The sequence below is a fragment of the Populus nigra genome, chromosome 2 (genome assembly GCF_951802175.1).
Source record: "Populus nigra chromosome 2, ddPopNigr1.1, whole genome shotgun sequence".
NCBI lineage: Eukaryota > Viridiplantae > Streptophyta > Magnoliopsida > Malpighiales > Salicaceae > Populus > Populus nigra.
Window position 1 is genome coordinate 46,306,176 of NC_084853.1, and position 20,716 is coordinate 46,326,891.

Here is a 20,716-nt window from a genome sequence, read left to right on the forward strand (position 1 = left end):
AGTTTTTTAATAGGTAGAAAATTATAGCAGCCGGGTTCTCATAATATGCCAAGCAAACACCAATTATTGGCTCCAATTATGTAAAGTTTTCTTCTAATTTGTGTTATAGACATGCCGACCTACTCTCCAACAAAGAAAAGTTATCAAAATCTCTCCCATCTCCATGTGACAAGATATGCAATCAAACAAGAATAATATATTGAATAATTGCTAGTATTTAATTACCACCATCATCAAGTTGATAAGATATGCTGTTCAATTTGGTTCCATGTGAAAGAAACATGTAATGCATGATTGCAATTTGGGTAGCAATCAATATTGAATCATTCCATTCATAAATAAATAGAAGAAAAGAAAGAAGGTTGGACCCAATATTCGACAAATAAATAAATAAATAAATAAATTCAAATGCTGTAGCGTCACTAGTAAAAAGAAGAAGAAGAAGAGGAAATGATTGCTTAGACAATCATATTTGCAGTGGACCTGAGGCTGAGACTGAGACTGAGAGCAGTGTTATCCCTTCCTTGATGAGTAATGATGGTGTTAATTCCTCCACACTGGTTAATTTCTCCCTCCTAGTGAATAGCATGTATATGGCTAGCTAGCTTCTCTTGCTTTAAAGTGAAAATAAAGGAGGAGAGGTGGAGACTAGGGCAGAGCAATTCCTGAATCTCGTGTTTAAATTATTTCTTTGTAAATGGTTTGATCACCGATTCATCACCTCAGCCCTTGAACAACACTACGTACCTTGTCTCTTACACACAGGTCTGAGATTTGACAGTGCATCTTCCTTTTCTTCTGCTTGTGTTGCTCTCACTCGCCTGCATCTTGAAATCATTCTACTCGGTGGTGGTATGGGTTCCGTGGAGAATCCAGGTCCATTTCCGAAAGCCAGGCATAAATTAATGGCCCTAACCACCGTCCATTCTTAGTCACAGTAAGGTCACGAAATTGACTCGAAAAAAATGTAATGAAGTTAATTTGCAGGTAACCTGTCAGCTTGTACCAATTGTTTTTTTTATTAAAATAATATTTTTTTAAAAAAAATAATGTTAATTTGATAATGAGTTTATTCATGTCAATTGTGTCACCAGAAACTAATTTAAGTTAAAGTAGATTTTTTCTTGTTAATATATTATCTAATTGTCTATTTCAATTAGATTTCAAGTCTTAGATTTTGTAAATTAATTTATCAAATCTTAGATTTTATAGATTAATTTATTAAATCATATCTTGACAACTTTTTTCTTGGTTGCACATTAATTTAGGTTTCATTTGACATCACAGTTCATCTGTGCTTTTGAATTTTTTTTATTTTTAAATTAATTTTTTTTGTATGTGTTTTTTAATGTATTAAAAATAATTTTTTAAAAGAATTAATATGTTTTTTAAAAATAACTTCTACCCCACTATCCTTTAATCAACTAATTATCATGTATTTGCTGAAGCAAGCTCCAAGCCAATGTCTTGAAACGGGAAGACGTTCCTTATTGGTTTGAAACCAAGCCCACGCTAGCTATATCAGACCCTGATATGATTAAAGAGGTTCTCATGAACATGGGTGGTGGGTCGTTTGAGAAAGCAAGAGATATGCCTCTGGCGAAGCTGCTTTTTGGGCTCAACGGTGAGGACTGGGCTCTTCATAGGAGGATAGCAAATCAGGCTTTCATGATTGATCTCTGCCCAAATAAATCAAGCTTTTATGATAGCTAAAGAAATTATGAAATCTGAAGCATATTATTTTCATAATATAATTATAACTATGGATTCAAATGACTAATTATAAAGCATGAATAATCACTAGCTATTATGATCATGTAAAAATCTTTGTTCATTTGGACACGTGAAAACAGATATACATTTATATATATATTAATTATAACTATGGATTGAAATGACTAATTATAAAGCGGCTTATATGTTTTCATTGCAGGAACAACAAAAGCACCTTGCCTAGCTTCCAGGCTTTAGGAAATGCTTGTATCACAGGGTTCTGGTGGTTATTTTTCCTTTTGTCCAGTCAGTAGCGCATTTGCTTAGATCATCTTTCCATGTTTTTGTACGCAGGTGAATCTGATTCAACTGATCATGCATGCATGTTAGGCGCCCTGGTGACATAAATTTAATTATTCAAGCCATGGAAGTAATTCAAGAAAGCGAAGACAAGAACATTGATTAGTTGCTGATGCATTTCGAAGTTTGAAGGTGGATAGTATATTCCGTTTTCAATCAACTCAAATGAAGAACACAGAGAGTGGAGGATAGAGAATGAAACTCGTGAAGCAATAAAGAACCTCATCAGGACCAATAGCAGTGTGAAAGAAAATTCAAAAAGTATACTTAGTTTACTGATGTCTTCGTATAAAAACAAAGATGGCAGGGAAGAGACATAAGGGGTCGAGCCGTCGAGGATATTGTAAATGAAAGCAAAACATTATACTTTGCAGGGAAAGGAAACCGCTGCCGATCTCGAGACTCGGGCACTTCTGCTTTCAGCGCATTACATCATCAATGGTAAAACAAGGCTCGGGAAGGAGTGTTTTGCGTCTATGGAAGGAAGGAACTTCCAGTTGCAGAGAGGTAAAAAAGATTGTCAGTTTGATCCCTCTTACGTGCCAAGTTTAAAATGCTGCGACTGAATGGGTCCAGATGTTTAAAAGGGATGCGCAGTTTCTTTTTGACTTGTTTTAAGTGTTTTTAGGGTTTTGATAATTAAAATAAAATATCAATATTATACCATATAGTTTAGAAATGATTTAACTAGCTTATCTTATGTTATTTATAGTTGTATGTGGTGTATAAATTAATTAAAAAAAGATAAAAAAAAGAGACTAATTTTATAATTTAGAATCCATTCAAATTTTATCTTATTCCTTAGAAATTGATAATTTTTCTTTCAAGAATTTTATCAATATTGGTTTTTTTCTTAATTAGAAGTGGGGATTGGATTTGTTTCTTAATTACAGGTGGGGATTGAATTTATTTATTAATATTAGTTGTAGAGTTCATACTTTTATATATATAGTTATGTATTTGGTAAATTTTGATGGGTTATTGTTTTAAATTTTGAATCTAAAAGATCAAAAAGAAAACATAGTTTATTAACTATAGCAATAAAATCTAGGTTGTGATGAATTAATTCTGAAAACTTAAAAATTAAAGCATAATTGAAGTTGAATTGTTAATTGAATTACTGACTATAACTTTAACTAATAAAATTAATTTGACCTAATTGAATTTTTAGTGTTTGGAGTTCAAATTTGGTAAATTATAAGCAAAATTGTAAGAATTAATGTTTTTTTTATGGATTATGGTTGCTGTTATTTGAATATTGAAGACTTTAAATTTGTTTTATATTTTGCATATTTAAAGTATGTTTGTGAATTCAAATTTTTTAATCTGTAAATTATGTTTGCGAAACGTCCGGAAAAGAAAAATTAAACAAAACGTGGGGCTAATTCATAAATAACACGAACAACATGTGGTCACCTGCAAGAACTCGAAAGATCCAAAGTACATTCGCTGCACGCCGGCGCACTTTAGCAAATCCTGCCTCTACTAATCGCCTACTAGTTTGGACGTGACTGTACAATCACCAAACTAACCCTAGCCAATCACGAAAACAACAGAATCATACCGTCAATAGGACGCAACATCGAGTGTCAAATCAGTCAAAGCATAAAACAATCTTTACATCCTTAAAAATACATGTTAATGAACGAGTGACCAGCCTTTAGTAGTAGTAACTGGTAATTTAAAGAAAGAAAACATTTGGTTGTCGCACTTCTGTGTATTTAGGGTTCGGCGAGGATTAAGGATTAACGACAAAGAACTTTCTTAATCCTCTTCTTTTTACCTTCATTTCTTGCGATCGTGAAAATAAAGTCGAAGAAGAGTCAAAGCTAAAAAGGGGTTAGAGAGCCTCGTGTCTGGTACCTACTTCCTTGGAGATTGACCAGTTTCTTTGGAGCTTCGGTTATTTATTTTCTATTCTTTTTTTTTGTGCCCATAAGATAAAGAGGATTAGATTCTAGGATTCAATAAAAGATGCCTTTTTTCTTCTCTTATCTCTTATATTTCCATGTTTAAATTAGTGGGTTTTCTTTTTAAAATTCCTGGAATTTTTTTGTGGAAGGAATTTTCGACTCCAGTGTTTAATTGCTCACGCAAACCTTAGGTTTAACTGATTGTTTAAATCTGTAATAATCATATAATTTGGTGATACTGAGCTTAGAATTGATTTGTTTAGAGGATTTTGTACGGATTAGGATTCAGGGCTAGTTATTATCTATGTTTTTTTTTATCGATTTGGTTCACAAAGGTTTTATTGCTTGTAGAATGGTTGGTTAATATGTGTATGATCTTTTTTATGGCCATCTTTGTATTATAGGCTTTTGAGGGAAGAAGAATTTTGTTGCTGGAGAATAAAAGTATAGATGTGTTGGAAGTTATGAGATTGTTATCTGTATCTAGTGGTGGCAGTAATAGACGGGTTCGATTGAGAGTTTTTTGGTTAAGAGGGTAAGATGCCGTCTACGTATTTTTCAAGGTTAAGGAGTGCGGTTCAGAATGGGATTCAGAGATCGGGAAAAGGACAAGAAGGTGTACTGCAAAATTTTGAGAGTCTGATTGGGCAAGGAAAGTTTCGATTCTGCAACTATAGGTTATTTCATTCTGTATGTGTTGCATCGCTTACAGATTTACAACTACTGTTGAGACCCGGTACAGTTGTTGCTGCCAGTTCTGATTCACTGGTAGTTAACCGAAAAAGGAATATCTCTGTTGTAGGAGCAGTTTCTCGTACACTTTCTGTACCCTCTGTATCAGGCCCTTCGTTTCAGGTTTGTGGCTATCACATAGATCGTGCCCTTTGTGACAACAATCAAATATTGGCCAGTGGGAAGCCTTACAATAAGCCAATGGCTGCTAGAGCATCAAGAGCTGTATTTGGTGAGAGTTTATTAGAGAATCTGACTTCAAGGGTTGGGCATCTTCCCTCATCGACAAACAATCCCTGCATCTCTTATGGCAGCAGTAGTTCCCAGAGTTTCAGAAAGGCTAGCATGAGTTTGAAAAACCAAGAGCAACCTACCAATTCTCCAATTTATGGATATTTTGTTTATAATGTTGCAAAGAGGTGGTGTGACTTTTCTCCATATATGGAGACGGGATTTAGAGATTTCCAAAGTTCAGCGCATTCATGCTTTGCAGCTGGAACTGCTCCTGATGTGACCTATGAGAATTCTACCCGTGAGGAACAGCCTGAAGGTTCTGCTTCATCAGAACAGTAAGTTCTTAGACCTATTCATCGATCTCTTATTTCATTTTTCATGATATATCATCTCAGATCTTGATTTAGGAATTGAGTTGCATTTGCCCCCTGTCCCATGATCCTTTTGTTTCCCATGCGTGTCTAATTCAGACCAAAGACATTGCTTGGTCTAGATGATGTTCACTTTGTCTGTGTGGCTTTCTTTGTTCTATAGCATGAATGCTAGCATTTACAATCTTGCTATGCTACTTCTAATTGACTGCAGGAAGATTTCAACTGGCAAAATGCTCAAGCTACTCTCGGGATCATGCTACCTGCCCCATCCTGATAAAGAAGAGACTGGTGGAGAGGATGCCCACTTTATTTGTGCAGATGAACACGCTGTTGGTGTAGCTGATGGTGTGGGTGGTTGGGCTGATCATGGTATTGATTCTGGGCTGTATTCTCGGGAGCTCATGTCTAATTCAGTTACTGCAGTTCAAGAGGAGCCCAAGGGCTCAATTGATCCAGCTAGGGTCCTGGAGAAAGCTCACTCTAGTACTAAAGCCAAAGGTTCCTCAACAGCATGCATCATAGCACTCACAGACCAGGTATCTGTTCTCACTTTTTTCATGGATTTTGAAATGCTGCAGTGATGATCTTTTCAGCTATAACCATCATTTTGTGTTTTCATGGTGGACAGAGAAAATGCAACAAGCCATTTAGAGTTAAAATCTTTTAAATTTCCACTACCCTACTCCTATCTAATAATTGATATCATCTACTCAGGGACTAAATCTTTAAATTTCATCCACGTGTGGTACAAATAATAATAAAAAGATAAATAAATGAAAACTATTGTAGCAAGGATCAATTATCTCAACAGTTTGAGTTTTATGATATTGATTATCTGCAAATCCCTTTTCATACTTGCATGTATTAATTAGCTCTTTTCTTTTCGTATTTGAGTGGTTTCACTTGATGCATTTGCACTTGTCTACTTCATGAACAGATACCACTGCCTCAGATTCAAACTAAATCTTGTTGATTGTTTATTTTGTTGAGACAAGATCACAATGTCTTTCATTTTTTTTTAACTTTTGTATTATTTGCGTTGTTAATAATCAGGGTCTCCATGCGATCAATTTAGGGGATAGTGGGTTTATAGTGGTTCGAGATGGATGCACCGTCTTTCGATCTCCTGTGCAGCAGCATGGTTTTAATTTCACTTATCAACTTGAGAATGGAAACAATGGTGATCTGCCTAGCTCTGGCCAGGTTAGTTTTTGCATGTTCTGTTCACATTACTGTCTTGTTTTATTTACAAATATGGGTGCAGATTGGTTAAGCTCCTTTCAGTCATGTAAAATGGCTTACCACTCATATGGTATCTAATATGTCATCAACTGTGTCATATTTTCTCAAACCTAACTTAATATTGCAAGTAGTTGTATTCCTAGAAACCATACTAATGTTGCATAACTGAATTTCTGGTTGTGGTTGACCTTGTGTTGAAGAACAGGTATTTGGTCATGTGAAGTGCCTTAGCATTCATATGGTCTAATGTATCATTAATGATTTCATATTTTCTTAAGCCTAATTGAACATCGCAAGCATGCTCTTGTTGCGTTCCTTGCAACCTTGCTTATTCTATATTTCTGAATTTCTAGTCATAGTTGATCGTCTATGAGTTTCAATAGTCATACCTGGCATTAGAATCGCCAAAAGTAGTTGTGATTAAAAGAAAAATACATATGATTTGTGATTTTCTTTTTTGGATATGGTTCAGTCATGGTCCGTTGCAGAATGTGTAGATGAACTAAAGAACCCCATTTGATTCAGGTTTTCACAATTCCTGTTGCTCCTGGAGATGTTATAGTTGCCGGAACAGATGGATTGTTTGACAACTTGTACAACAATGAAATTAATGCTGTGGTGGTTCATGCCATGAGAGCTGGCTTAGAGCCTCAGGCAACAGCTCAGAAAATAGCTGCATTAGCACGGCAACGAGCCCAAGATAAAGACCGGCAGACCCCATTCTCCACTGCTGCACAAGATGCTGGGTTTCGCTATTATGGTGGCAAGCTTGATGACATCACTGTTGTTGTTTCATATATTACCAGCTCTGACGATGTATGACTCTCCTCCATGTTACATGTGTGTGTGTGGTTTCCTTTTCATTTTTATTTTTGCTGCTTTTCTGAACACAATTGTCATTTTACATCATTTCTAATCATGTTTATACTGGAGTTTTTAAATGCATGGGCATTTCTAAGGGCCTGGTGGATATGCAAGCATGCATGCATGCATGCATATACAAGTTCTCTGCTATAGTTTTTGACAGGCAAGAGCAGCCTAAATGGCATTTTGTAATTCTAGCCTATGTGCATGATCTCGGGGCACAAGGTTTATGCTCGGAGGTTTTGGAGTCATAGAAATTTAAGTGATCGTTGAATGTGTTTGAAGTTTAGTTGTGTTTGCTTGTGGCTAAGTTTTCGTTCCTAATATTCCTTCTCTTCAGCTGTGGTGTGCTTGCTGCTCAATTTGTGCCCTAATTTCCCATCCCTTTTCACATTGGAGTCTCCTAGGAATTGGTTGATTTACAATATTTGATATTTAGGTAGTCATCATCTTTATCAGGAAAGAATTGTCTGTCTAAGTTGACTTACTGGAATAAGCCCCTACGGGTGACTTGAGCACAAATTTGATCTTTGACCAGGGAGGGTGAAGATTCCAATGTGGCTGGCATTAACAATATGCTAACAAGCTAGACCATCTCTCCCTGCTCCATTGCCATCAATTAGGACCAGATGTTAATTGTCGACAAACTAAACCTAGAAAAATACGCATTCCTCTCATTCTTCAATTTATATAAATTTCTCAATCATTTCAAGTATCACAACACTTTTGAACAAAAATTGTCAAATTGATTGTGATAAGAATGGAGTTTATTCCAGTAAGTCATTTACTAATGGCATGCTCTTTTTTGTGTGTATGTGTGCGTGACATATTAAGCAGGAAAAGAAATCTAGTTCTCAAGCAGGCAGTGCCATTTAAGAATTGCGGTGATCCAGTTTTGTCACTAGGAGGATTGTTGCTACTGTGTGAGCATAGGAGGTTCTCAGTTGTGTAGCTTGTTGAGCTTGAACACTAATCAAATACTTTTTATCGTCAAGCACATCTGATGTAAATATTCATTGCCAGGTATATTGTATTACGTTCTAGTTTTGCCATCAAAAACTATATGGTCTAGTTGACTGCGTAGCAGCTATTGTTGATATGTTAAAATTTAAATTTGTAACTTGCTTTTCATGATATGTGCGATTTTAGTTCAGATAGCAAACCTTTTTTGAGACTGTTAACACTAAACTTGCGAAGGGCAGCATGTGTTGTGTTTTTTTATTCTCAAAGTTAAAGGTAGTTCGAACTTATAGAAGATTTGAGATCGCTTCAAGATGTTATTTAGATTTTTAATGAATCGGATTGTCCCAAGCATTGAGTAAACGGTGATGTGTAACATGCACAATATGATGAAGACAAGCTTGTAATGATAGAGAGAATTTAGTCTTTGGTAAATTGGTTTGAGTTGCAAGTTATGACAGCAGATTATCGCATAGATAATTTTGATAGGCCTGCTGTATATGGACAAGTTCAGTTCATGTAACAATTTCCATTGAATTATAAGTTTAGTTTATAGATAAATAGCAGTTTCTTCTGTCAATTTAACTCCATGGAGGTGGCCAAGCGAAGAAGAGCTAAGATTTGAAAGTGTGTTCCTGTCCAAGATCCTGGGTTTGACTTTTGTTAGGTGTAGAAAATTCAGTGGGGTCATTGGAACCCTGGTGAATTTGGGCAAAGTCCATAGTCGGGCCTTGGCCCGGATAAAAAAACTAAATTGAGAATTGAGATTGCCAAACCCATTATTCTAAAGGATTGAGATTGTCAAATCTGTTATCCAAAAAGGTTTGAAAAAATTGATTTGGATAAAAAAGGAAAAAAATCAAATCAAATAAAAAAATCATTATAAACTAAAAAATAAAAGTTTATTGACTCAATAATTTAGGTAACATTTGGTTACTATCTATAAGAGAGAAGACAAGATAGAATAGATAATAAGGATAGAAGAGAGAAGACAAGATAGAACAGAAAATGAAAATATAATTATGTTTGATATTGGTGTATTTTTTTGTATTATGTTTGATTAATAGTGGACAAGATAAAATAAATTATGAAAAAAATTTATTTTATCCTTAATATATATTATTGTTAAACTTACATGTTTTAAAAAATTATTAAACATTATTTTTTATTTTAATTTATATTGAGTGATAAAAACAATAATAGTGTAATAACTTTAGTTATGAAACCTAAACCAATTTAACAGGTCGATTCAATACTTGGCCCACTCGTGGCTTTGATGAGTTTGAATTTAAGAACAAATAAAGAAAGAATCCCTAGCCTAACTTGATTGAAATTATGTTCAACCTGCAACCTAGTCAATCCAGGATAAAAACCAAGTTAAAAACTTGTTGACCTTTTTTTTTTAAAAAAAAAGGTTTAAAACAACAATGTTTTGATCATTTTAAAAAATATATTTTAGGATTTGTTCTTATGACCAAAGCCTTGCTTCGAGTTGAAATGTATAACTATAATAATATAGATATAGAGTATTTTACATGGATATGTTTCCTTCATATTTCATGCTTTGAAAATACATAAATTCATTTCAAAATTATTTAGAAGATATTTATTTTTATATCTTTAATCAAGCCAGTTTTTGTTCTCATTATCCATGTTTTTTTTTTCTGAAACACTAACCAAACAACACCTTAAAAAATAGTATAACAAAACACTTATTAATTAAAATTACACTTGTGAAGTTTGAACAAATATTTTTTTTTAATATAATTTTTTGATCAATTTATTTTTATTTATCTTGTTTGGTTAGATTTTTAAAAAAACTGTTTTAATTAAGTTGTTTTTGTTTGAAAGGAATCATTTGAATCGACGCCCACCTAAAAATCTATATTCAAATGAAAATCAATGATGTTTTAACCATTTATGATAAGTTCTATCCCAAAAAAGAAAGTGAAAATTGATTAAGAATCTTAAATGTTTCTTTACTAGTATTCAAAAAAGAATCTTTAGTTAAATTTTTATTTATTTATTAATATCCTGTTTATTTTTGTGTTTTAAAAATATTTTAAAAAAAGATTAAAATTTTATTTTATTTTATTTTATTTTAAATTAATATGTTTTTTTAATTTTTTCAAATTATTTTAACGTGTTAATATTAAAAATAATTTTTTAAAAATAAAAAATATTATTTTAATATATTTTTAAATAAAAATTATTTTAAAAAATAATTACAACTATATTTTCAAACGGGTTTAAAAGGTTAGACACAAGACTGAGAATATTTTGAATCAATATCGAAAAAATAAAGTGGAGTGTTTCTAAATTCTATAAAAACTAAAACACTGTATTCTGCCAAGTAAAAGGCTCCAGTTTTATTTTTTTCCACTCACGGGCCCCCACGATTTTAGAGCCGCGCGATTATTATTTACTTTACAATCGCAAGGCCAAGACTTCATACCTGTTTGCAGATCATTCATGTCATCTACACCTGATCCTCTCCTCTCCGTTCTCCGTTTTATTTTTTATTTTTTATCGATCTTAGAAAAAAAAACCAAAAAGGCAAAAAGAAGAAGACAGAACACACCTCCTCCGATGCACTCTAAGGTGCTGTTTGGCCTTTTTTTCAAAAATCTTAAATGTTTTCGTTCAAAACAAATATAAAAACTGATTTTTTAATATTTTTATTGTTTTAATTTGTTAATATAAAAAATAAAAATTTAAAAAATATTATTTTAATATATTTTTAAAAATAATCTCTACTCTACTTCTAAAAAACAAGTTTAAAATTGTATGTATCTTTAAATTAACTTAAAATTAAATAAAGAGTAAAATTGATTTAATTACCTTTAAAAAATAAAGGTTAAAATAATTTGATTTTTTAATATAGTTTGTTCAATGTTTTTTAAAAACTTAATTTTTTAACAAAATTATAATATTAGTTTAATGATAAAGTATAATATTATATATTTATGATAAAATTATAATATTAATATTGCAAGAATTTTGTAGTTATTAAATAAAATATAAGAATAATTTTGTTAAAAAAATATCAAATTATAGTTTCAGTGTAATTAACCGAAAAATTAATTATACCTTAATAAATTAGTTTTGCTCTTTAATTTTGCTATAAAAGGCAAAGTTCCGCTGCTTATTCGTCTATCCTTCTCTGAGACTGTCCGTGGACCGTAACACAGGAAGGTATGGCGGTTCTTCGAAGAGAAAAAGGGCAATCACTTCAAGGATCTCGAATCGCCGTAGCCATTTTGATCGGTATCCTTCTTGGCTGCGTCTTTGCTGTGTTTTATCCTCATGGGTTTTTCAGCTCCAATCCGACTGGCTCACATCGTCGAATTGCTAATTCAAATCTTCAGGTTCAAATCTTTTTGCCTTAAATACTTCAAATATATCTTTTGTGTATACTTCTCTCTACTTTGTGATTGCTGCTGGGGTCCTCAACATAGGGTAAACTTGATTTTGATGTTTTCTATTTAAAAATTTCTTTGATTGGGTAATGATTGTTCTTGAATTTTGATTTTTTATTAACTTCAAAGATTTGACTTTGTTTCTTGCAGTTGACTTTGGTTTTATGCTTGTTGCTGATGGTGTTAGTTGCTTTGATAGTTAGAATTCGGGTTGTTTTTTGTTTTAATGAATTAATTGAAGCCATGATTTCACTAAGGAATGGGGTAATTTGGTGAAACTAAAAGGATACAGAATAGAAAATGCTTTTAAAGAGAAGCCAGTTTTGTACCATTAATTTTTTTTTGTGAAAGTGGCATCATTTCACCTGTGTCCCCTCTTCGCTGTCTTAGTCTTTGCTTAGTATTTTTGCCTTTCTTGTTGCATCCCCCGGCTTGGTGAGAATGAAAAGCAAGGTTTGTTATTTTAGTTATTATTTTGAACATGAGCTTGTTTGTCACATGATGCGTAGAGTGCATTTCCAAGTCAATATTCTGTCAGTTATTGGGAATTATCATTTAATGGTTGCTTTTTTTTGGGGGGTGGATTCTGTGATTTATAGGCCGCTTATTGTGTTGTGATTTCCTATTGTTTGTTTGTTAGACAGGCTTGTCTTCATGTGAATCGCCCGAGCGAATTAAAATGGTGAAAGCTGATATTGTATTGATATCGGAGAAGAATGCTGAGATGAAGAAGCAAGTTAGGGAGCTAAATGAAAAGTTGCAGCTGGCGGAACAAGGACAAGATCATGCTCAGAAGCAGGTTTTGTTACTGGGTAAACAGCAGAAAGCTGGTCCCTTTGGTACTGTCAAGGGTTTGAGAACTAACCCAACTGTTGTTCCTGATGAGTCTGTGAATCCTAGACTGGCAAAACTCTTGGAGGAAGTTGCTGTTCGTAAGGAGCTTATAGTTGCACTTGCAAATTCAAATGTGAAAACCATGTTAGAAGTCTGGTTCGCTAACATCAAGAAAGCTGGTATACGCAATTACCTTGTTGTAGCATTAGATGACCATATTGTAGATTTCTGCAAGTCGAATGATGTTCCAGTGTATAAGAGGGATCCAGATAGCGGTATTGATTCAGTTGCAAGAACAGGAGGAAACCACGCTGTTTCTGGATTGAAGTTCCGTATTTTGAGGGAATTTTTGCAGTTGGGTTACAGTGTTCTTCTGTCAGATGTTGATATAATATACTTGCAGAACCCATTTGATCATCTTTATCGGGATTCAGATGTTGAATCTATGTCTGATGGTCATGATAATATGACAGCTTATGGATTTGATGATGTCTTTAATGAACCTGCCATGGGTTGGGCTCGTTACGCTCATACAATGAGAATATGGGTTTACAATTCTGGATTCTTTTTTATAAGGCCTACACTTCCTTCCATTGAGCTTTTGGATCGTGTGGCTGGTCGTTTGTCTCGAGAGCCAAACTCATGGGACCAAGCAGTTTTCAACGAGGAGCTTTTCTCCCCTTCACATCCTGGGTATGATGGACTTCATGCTGCAAAAAGAACAATGGATATGTTTTTGTTTATGAATAGTAAGGTCCTTTTCAAGACAGTAAGGAAAGATCCTGCGCTAAAAACATTGAAGCCAGTAATTGTTCATGTAAACTATCACCCTGATAAACTTCGAAGAATGCAAGCAGTTGTGGAGTTCTATGTTAATGGGAAGCAAGATGCGTTGGATCCTTTCCCTGATGGTTCTGATTGGTAGGAACCTCATACAACTACAGAGAGGATTTCGAGAGATTTAGTGTTTCCCCCCAGACTTTTCACATGATACAGTTAGTTTAAATCTATTATTACCTTTGAAGAGAAATGTGAGATAAACTTTTTCCTTGATTTTCTTTGAGATTTTGGTTTGTATTTTATGTGTAGCTGATGTGAGATACTTTTCCTTCTTTTTTCTTCAGAACTTTGGTTTGTATTGTTCCTGTAGCTTTAAATTAAGTTTCATTGGAGCACCCCCACTGGTCTCATCTGTGCTATATAATGTGCGCCAACAATATGGTCAGGCTTGTCATTTTTCATGATAAAAGATTTTGCTGCAACTTGGAAGCTCTATTCTTTGATAGTTTCTGGGTATTTGATTATTTTTTAGAGTGACATTTTGTTGCATCCTGGTGGAGTTGGGATCAATGACTTCGGTGGTTGGCTACAATGTGACTGGACCGGCAAGGACCATGAACCAGGATCCTCGTACTTCTTGGCTCGCACCCCTTTGAGAGAAAGAAACAAAAGATTATCACACTAAATTTAGGTTCATAAGGACTATAACTATCTCATCACGAGGTGCAGTGGATCCCGTATCTATTATTACCAGATGCTAAGGTGGGGTTCCTAATGCGATTGGTTTGCTAGCATAAACCAGAATCAGGTCTACTGTAATTTTTTTTTCCTGGAGGGTTAGATTTCTGTCTTGGCTTTTCTTGGCAGACCCTCCTGATATTCGTTGCCTTATAGTCAATCAGCGGCTGCTCACCTACCTTCATGCATGGACAGCAAATTAGCTGGGTTACCATGTAAAAGTGTTATCCCAAGGCTAACCAATCATAACCCAGTTCAATCCTTAGTATTTAGTTACTCTTTCAGAAAAAAACAAAAATTATATGGATAGAAGGGACATGTTTTTCTCAATTTCTGTTTTAAGAGTATAAGAACTTACTTCAAAAATATTTTTATTTTATATCTCTGTTTCTGTCCTATTCTAATTTGTAGGTCAATTTTAATCACATCTGCTGCAATAATGATCGAATTTTAGTGAACAAGATTGGCAACTAATTTTAATTTGATTTTTGTTTTAATTTACATGGACTGGAGGAGGGAGCAAAAGAAGTTCATGACATCATTCATTGCATGCAAGCAATAACAGGCTGTCATCCTAACGGAGGCTGTAGAAAACGAACCCATAACAACGTGGGTTCACAAAAAATCTGAGTTTAACGGTCACCAAGAATTAATTTCTAAAAACTCAGGTTAACGACAAAGATTGCCTAATACTTCGGTTGCTGTATGGAATTTTCTTCCTTAATATCCACAAGCAGACGACATTGATTTTTACTAGTGGCTTCAAAGACCACTAGCCCCACCTTTGTATTCTCCCTTTCAAAATCTTCTACATTATTGTTTGAGTGTATCTCATCCTCCATGCTTCAATATCATGATCCTCTCTGCAAGTTCTTGATTCAACAAGAAGAACCCACTAGCCCCGCCTTTGTATTCTCCCTTTCAAAATCTCCCACGTTATTGTTTGGATGTATCTCATCCTCCATACCTCAACATCATGATTCTCAAAAGAAAAATCTCTGCAAGTTCTTGATTCACAACAAGAACCCTCTTCAGGACTTGCAGTTCCATGATCAAAAAGATGGATAGGAAGTTTTTGTTTAAATTCTTACTTTCTAGTTGAATTGAACTGGTTTTGTGGGTGCTCCGTACTGGTTATTGGTTGAAATGGAGAGGTTTTCTCAGAGAGAAAGTGTTCTGTTAGGTTATAATCTTCAAAGACAATCTATAAACCATCCAGGCTCTTCTTCAACTAGCCAACATGGAAACTCTGATATTGATTTTATAGATGTTTTTGGTGGCCCACCGAGGCGATCATCGCTTCAGGAGGTGCGATCTAGTTTTGCTGAAACGACAGATTCATTTGTTTCAAGAAGTGGTGATGTTGATACCATGTTGTCTCGCAACAGTTTGTCGGGTTTAAATGAGAAGCCAGTGTTTGGCGATGAAAATGTCAATAGAAGGCGATATCCAAGAAATGATTTCTTTGATGATATTTTCAGAGGCAATAAGTCTTTGGGTTCTTCTCCGAAGAAGCATGACCTTCATTCACTTTCTTCAACTCCAGGTTCAAGAGTCCTAAGCCCTACTGGACAGCTGCCACCTAGAGCTGATCCCTGGAGTCCATCTCTGCCTGCACAATTCAGGTTTTGGATTCACTCTGAGATGCTATTCGCTTATTTCTGTACATCTTAGATCTTATAATTTAGATGGTCTTTTCTTCATTGGTCAACATAAATCACCAATTAAAATCCTTTATAGCAATAAGAAGTGATGATATGTCATTGCCTAGGTTGTTTCAAATGTATTTCGGATTAATGTGGTGTCTGTTAGTGGTTATTGATTCTTTGTTCAAGTAATTGTTCTTATCTGCACTATTATCTGCTTGGGTTTGAGTGTCTTTTGAACAAATGCATCCCAAAATCTCAAATCCTGTACTGTTAATTTTGCAGCCTCTCTGCCAAACTGAGTAAGCGGACAGACTTGCCAACATTTAACTCTAGCGCCCATAGCATTCACAAAAATAAGGATGGTGCTTCATATGGCGTAGGCAATTATGCACATTCTGCAAGCCAAACGGACCACGTTAGAGACGAGTTGACTAATGATATCTCTAGGCAAAGCACTTTATCGAAGGAGCTATCTCTTAGCAGCGAGGAGTCATCAAACTCGACCAAACATGAAGAAACAGACACAAACACAAATTTGAAAAGTGATTCAGATAGTTCTGATGTTCCAACAAATGGAAACCAGTCTCATTTTTCTATATACAAGTGGGCAAGCGAAGGAATACCCTTTGTGATGTCCCTTAGAGGAGCTACCAAATCAAGACTGGATGAGAATTGTGAACTTCAGAGATGTTCAAGTGCTAATGGATGGATAGCAAGCGAGGGTATAGCAAGAGCATTACGATCAGCAAATCCACATGATATCGATGTTCCCTCATTCAGTAGTCACATCGAGCTTAATCAACAAGATAATCGCTTCCTCTTTGATAAGAGCATTCAGTGTGAAGTAGAACCGTGTCAGATTGTTGAGGACACAATTTTTCCTGTACCTGAGTTAGATACTCCAAGCACTCATCAAGTGATTGTTGAAGATGGTCCTGAAATGGACTTATCTGAAAAAACAAAGGAACGAATTTCTGTAGTTACGCTTGAGGATCGCAAGACTGAGTTAAAACCACTACGTTCCCTGTTATCCGAGGATGATCATGAGCAATGTAAGTCATGTTCTGGAATCTATATCAAGTATGCTTCTCATGTGATATCTCTAATAACACATCTATTTTCTCTGGCAGGTATTGATAAGATGACTAGAAAAAATGGTTTGAAAGAAAGAAAGGCAGAAAGCACCAAAAAACCATCTGCAGTTTTTGATGTTAGTGAAAACGTAAAGGATCAAGATGAGAAAAGAACTACAGCGAATAATGTAGAAGTGGATAAAGCTGACGTTCAATATCCACCAACAAAATCAAGAGACAGCCTTGAGAAGAACAGACTTAGGGGAAAGGTCAAGGAATTTGTTAAAATTTTCAATCGGGCAGGTTCAGAAAAGCCCAACTTTGATCTTAATGACTCTCAACATCAGAGTTCGGGACGAAAGGAAAGAATAAAATTCAATACTGACGATACCAGAAATGAGAAAATGCACTCGCGTAATGTTAACAATAAAAACATGCCAGATGCTTCCATCCTGGTACTCAGCTGAAAATGATCTTGCATTTTATTTTGTAAAATATTATCACAGCTGATACACTCATAGTGGACCTGAGATTTTCAACTTTTATTGTAATCTTCAGGTGAACAAATGTCTTGAGCAATCTGAGAAACAACATCCCGAGACAAAGGCGAACAACCTCAGGTCCGAAAGCGTTTCTTCTGGACGCAAGGATAGCTCAGTGTCAACTGCAGGTATTTTGATATTAATTGATGCTATATGCTATTTTAATTGCTGCATGTTGACTGGGAGATTTTGGATACCATCCACCTAGAAAAATGATTTTGTGTTTTTTAATATCAATTAGGATGAAAATGGTGAAGCAGCATGGCATATTACATGTTCATCTGAATCATGATTCATATATTCCAATTGCTATGCAATTTCGCTAGAATGAGCTCTTTTACTGAATTTACTACTTCATATACAAAAAGGATTTGAACTCTTTGTTAATGATTCTTAAAAAATGTGATATGTAATGCATCAGAACGTTGTTGACAGCTTACATTCCTGATGGATTAGAATCAACCATTGCAGATACAGATATGTCCTTCCTCCTGGTATGTGATTGTGTATATAAACATTAGCATTCCGCCATCTTTTTTTTTAGTAGGTATTAGGATTATTTAATTGCCTCCTGAAATGACTAATGAGCTGGTATACTTTGCCCTGTGGACAGATTACAGAATTAGCCCAGGATGAGGAAAGGGAGCTCCAAACCAGCGATAACCATGAGGAGATCCAAGTAAGGAAGAAAGTTGACAAAGACACTCCATTTTTTCTCTCAACTTTACCAGGAAATAGTAACTGGAAATCATACATTGCAGGTCATTGATGATAAAATACAGAAGTGGTCGAAAGGAAAGGAAGGCAACATACGCTCCCTGTTGTCAACTTTACAATATGTGAGTTTGCCTTCTACTCTTGCTTGTGCTGCGAGTTTTTTTCTAGAGTGCACATTCTTTTATCTGAACTTTAATTACCATTGCATCAGACCTACTGCATTTTCTATTTAAAGTGGTTTTCTGGTGATTCGTGACTAAACCTAGTAAATTGAACTTCATCCCGTTCCAAGCATAGTTGTCAGTTCCGGTCGGATATGACCTAAAAAAGGGTCTGAGTTACTTGGCTGTGGGTCAATCGGTTCTATCATTTTAGTCCAAAACCATGTTGTTTATTTTTTTAAAAAAAAAATCCTTAGAGCTGACCCAGCCGGTTTAGACCAAGTTTGGCCAAGTCAACTAGGGCTCAACTTATTCGGGTCGGTCTCGGGTCATATCTTTAGGCTTTGACTATTTAGTTGAACTTCTAAATCATATCTTTTGGCTCCGACTAACTTAGAACTGTCTGCCTCTTAAACTGATATTGGCTGCATTCGCAGGTCCTTTGGTCTGGAAGTGGGTGGAATCCTGTGCCTCTTGTTGATATAATTGAAGGAAATGCGGTGAAAAGAACATATCAAAAGGCCTTACTCTGTCTACACCCTGATAAACTACAGCAGAAAGGTGCTACCTCGCATCAAAAATACACAGCAGAAAAAATCTTCGATATTTTGCAGGTAATATCCAGTTAATTTTTATTTCTTGAACTTAAAGAAATCATCGCCATTCTAAATTCATCTAACCACTCCTTGCATGCACACAGGAAGCATGGACTCTTTTCAACTCACTCGGAGCAGTGTGATGTGCGACCAAGGAATGCAGATAGTAATTTCTCATGGATCAAGGACATCGAGATGCTTGTTTATTTAAGTGTACATGGTAAAAAATATATTTGTGGGAACATCATACTGTGGATAGCTATTCTGCTTGTGCGTTGTGCTGCAGTGTCTTAGAGTATTTTGATTACTAAACATTAAGAAGTTGAAATTGAATTTAGTCATAGAGTTCTCCTTTTATGCATATGAAAAAAATATTTATTTAACCGTAGTTGAATTCGAGTATCTATCAAATGGTTAATTTGATGATTCATCGACTAAGATTTTGATATGGGTTATGTCGCTAAAAAAATTCATGTTTTTTTATTAAACGAGGCTGTATTGAGATTAAAAATAAAATAAAAATTGTTCAATGCTGACCCACAGATCACGAGGCAACCTTCCTCATATATAACCTTCGACTATGACCCGATTCTTGAACTTGGTGTATTTCGAATTGGATTTAATATCTATGATATTTTGCTACTCTACCTTATACTAATTTTAAAAAAAAAATCTATATAGAATGTGATTTCGAATAATCAATAACAATATTATCTCGGGCGAGACAAAACATAACATGGCTGACACAAACATGTGAAGGACAGACAGAATTGACATATCTCTAATTGGGCTTTTGTGTTCTTATTGGACCCAGTGAGGTAGTCTAATTGGCTAATGAATTGAAAGTTGAAACATCACAGTTAACCGAAGGGCCTACCGAGAAAAACCCTCAAGGCTCAAACCTGTCAGAACGCAAAGGAGAAAAGGCTTGAGTTCCTTTCTAATGCACCGCAGCCTCTGTTTTGTGCACATAACATGCCTGTCGTTTCCATATGTTTGTTTTGGAAGTAAACTGTCGTTTCTTAAAGCATCACAAAACTCTGTGCGATACTTTCTACCTTGCCAGAGGCTCCTTTAGCTACTTTGTCCGCCTTCTGACACTTCCCGAACAGACAACGTGGGATCTACATCAAAAGTTAGCCGATCAAAGTTACTTGTTCTTGTAGAAAATTTGAATTGCTAATAGATTCCGGTCCGAAATTTAAGGGTGGATATCTACTTGTCAAAGTTTTTTTATATCTTATTTATTATTTATTGAATAAAAAAATTATATTTATAAACTAGATATTGAATCCCGATATTTATTATGAGACTATTATTTTTATTATTCAATATTTAGTTTATAGTTATATTAAAACAATCTAGATATAACAGTATTCATACCTTACCCATTATCCATTAAATAAAATAATTATTCATAACATATTCATTCATTCAAAACAAGTTGACTTAGTATTTATCAAGTTTTAGATTAGATTTTCATCCCTTTTCAAGTTTAGTAATTAAGAGTAGATAAAATTTGATAGGTAAAGCTGATAATTCATGAACTTAAAGCTTAACCTGGATTGAATTGGTTAAAAAAAAAATTCTTTTACCAAAATGTTGTTTTGGATTTTTCATGAAAAAAAATCAAAGGTTTAGTTGATATAGGTTAGCCCTTAATTCAAGAACCGAAGTCTTATAACTATGCGCGGTTTAACTTAGATATCATCCATGAATTAATTGTTCGATTTTAATTAGTTCAAGAAAAGCAGGAGTAATAATTCACTTGAACAACGAGTGTATACTTCGAATTGACTGGATTCGAATTCGGTG

The 20,716-nt window shown here is 34.7% G+C and overlaps 3 protein-coding genes across 6 annotated transcripts; all 3 read left to right on the forward strand.

Moving 5' to 3' along the window:
- Window positions 1-3,727: 3,727 nt before the first annotated feature.
- Window positions 3,728-8,566, forward strand: LOC133682344 (probable protein phosphatase 2C 55). Of its 3 annotated transcripts, none has more exons than XM_062105641.1 (6): window positions 3,728-3,932; window positions 4,391-5,287; window positions 5,538-5,862; window positions 6,380-6,529; window positions 7,094-7,408; window positions 8,270-8,566. In XM_062105641.1, the coding sequence occupies exons 2-5, from the start codon at window positions 4,527-4,529 to the stop codon at window positions 7,388-7,390; spliced, it is 1,533 nt and encodes a 510-aa protein (XP_061961625.1). In that variant the 5' UTR covers window positions 3,728-3,932; window positions 4,391-4,526; the 3' UTR covers window positions 7,391-7,408; window positions 8,270-8,566. The 3 variants fall into 3 exon arrangements, with proteins under 3 accessions (XP_061961625.1, XP_061961622.1, XP_061961623.1); XM_062105638.1 differs by having other exon boundaries at window positions 7,094-7,384; XM_062105639.1 differs by lacking the exon at window positions 3,728-3,932 and having other exon boundaries at window positions 3,939-5,287; window positions 7,094-7,384.
- Window positions 8,567-11,537: 2,971 nt separating this feature from the next.
- Window positions 11,538-13,820, forward strand: LOC133681911 (arabinosyltransferase RRA3). The gene is made up of 2 exons (XM_062105105.1): window positions 11,538-11,760; window positions 12,452-13,820. The coding sequence occupies exons 1-2, from the start codon at window positions 11,590-11,592 to the stop codon at window positions 13,568-13,570; spliced, it is 1,290 nt and encodes a 429-aa protein (XP_061961089.1). The 5' UTR covers window positions 11,538-11,589; the 3' UTR covers window positions 13,571-13,820.
- Window positions 13,821-14,896: 1,076 nt separating this feature from the next.
- LOC133681910 (J domain-containing protein required for chloroplast accumulation response 1-like) lies at window positions 14,897-19,284 on the forward strand. Of its 2 annotated transcripts, XM_062105104.1 has the most exons (9): window positions 14,899-15,788; window positions 16,095-16,864; window positions 16,943-17,340; window positions 17,444-17,555; window positions 17,863-17,921; window positions 18,041-18,106; window positions 18,189-18,266; window positions 18,743-18,919; window positions 19,006-19,284. In XM_062105104.1, the coding sequence occupies exons 1-9, from the start codon at window positions 15,310-15,312 to the stop codon at window positions 19,042-19,044; spliced, it is 2,178 nt and encodes a 725-aa protein (XP_061961088.1). In that variant the 5' UTR covers window positions 14,899-15,309; the 3' UTR covers window positions 19,045-19,284. The 2 variants fall into 2 exon arrangements, 1 of the variants encoding a protein (XP_061961088.1); XR_009836579.1 differs by lacking the exons at window positions 18,189-18,266; window positions 18,743-18,919; window positions 19,006-19,284 and having other exon boundaries at window positions 14,897-15,788; window positions 17,849-17,921; window positions 18,041-18,068.
- The last annotated feature ends 1,432 nt before the right edge of the window (window positions 19,285-20,716 follow it).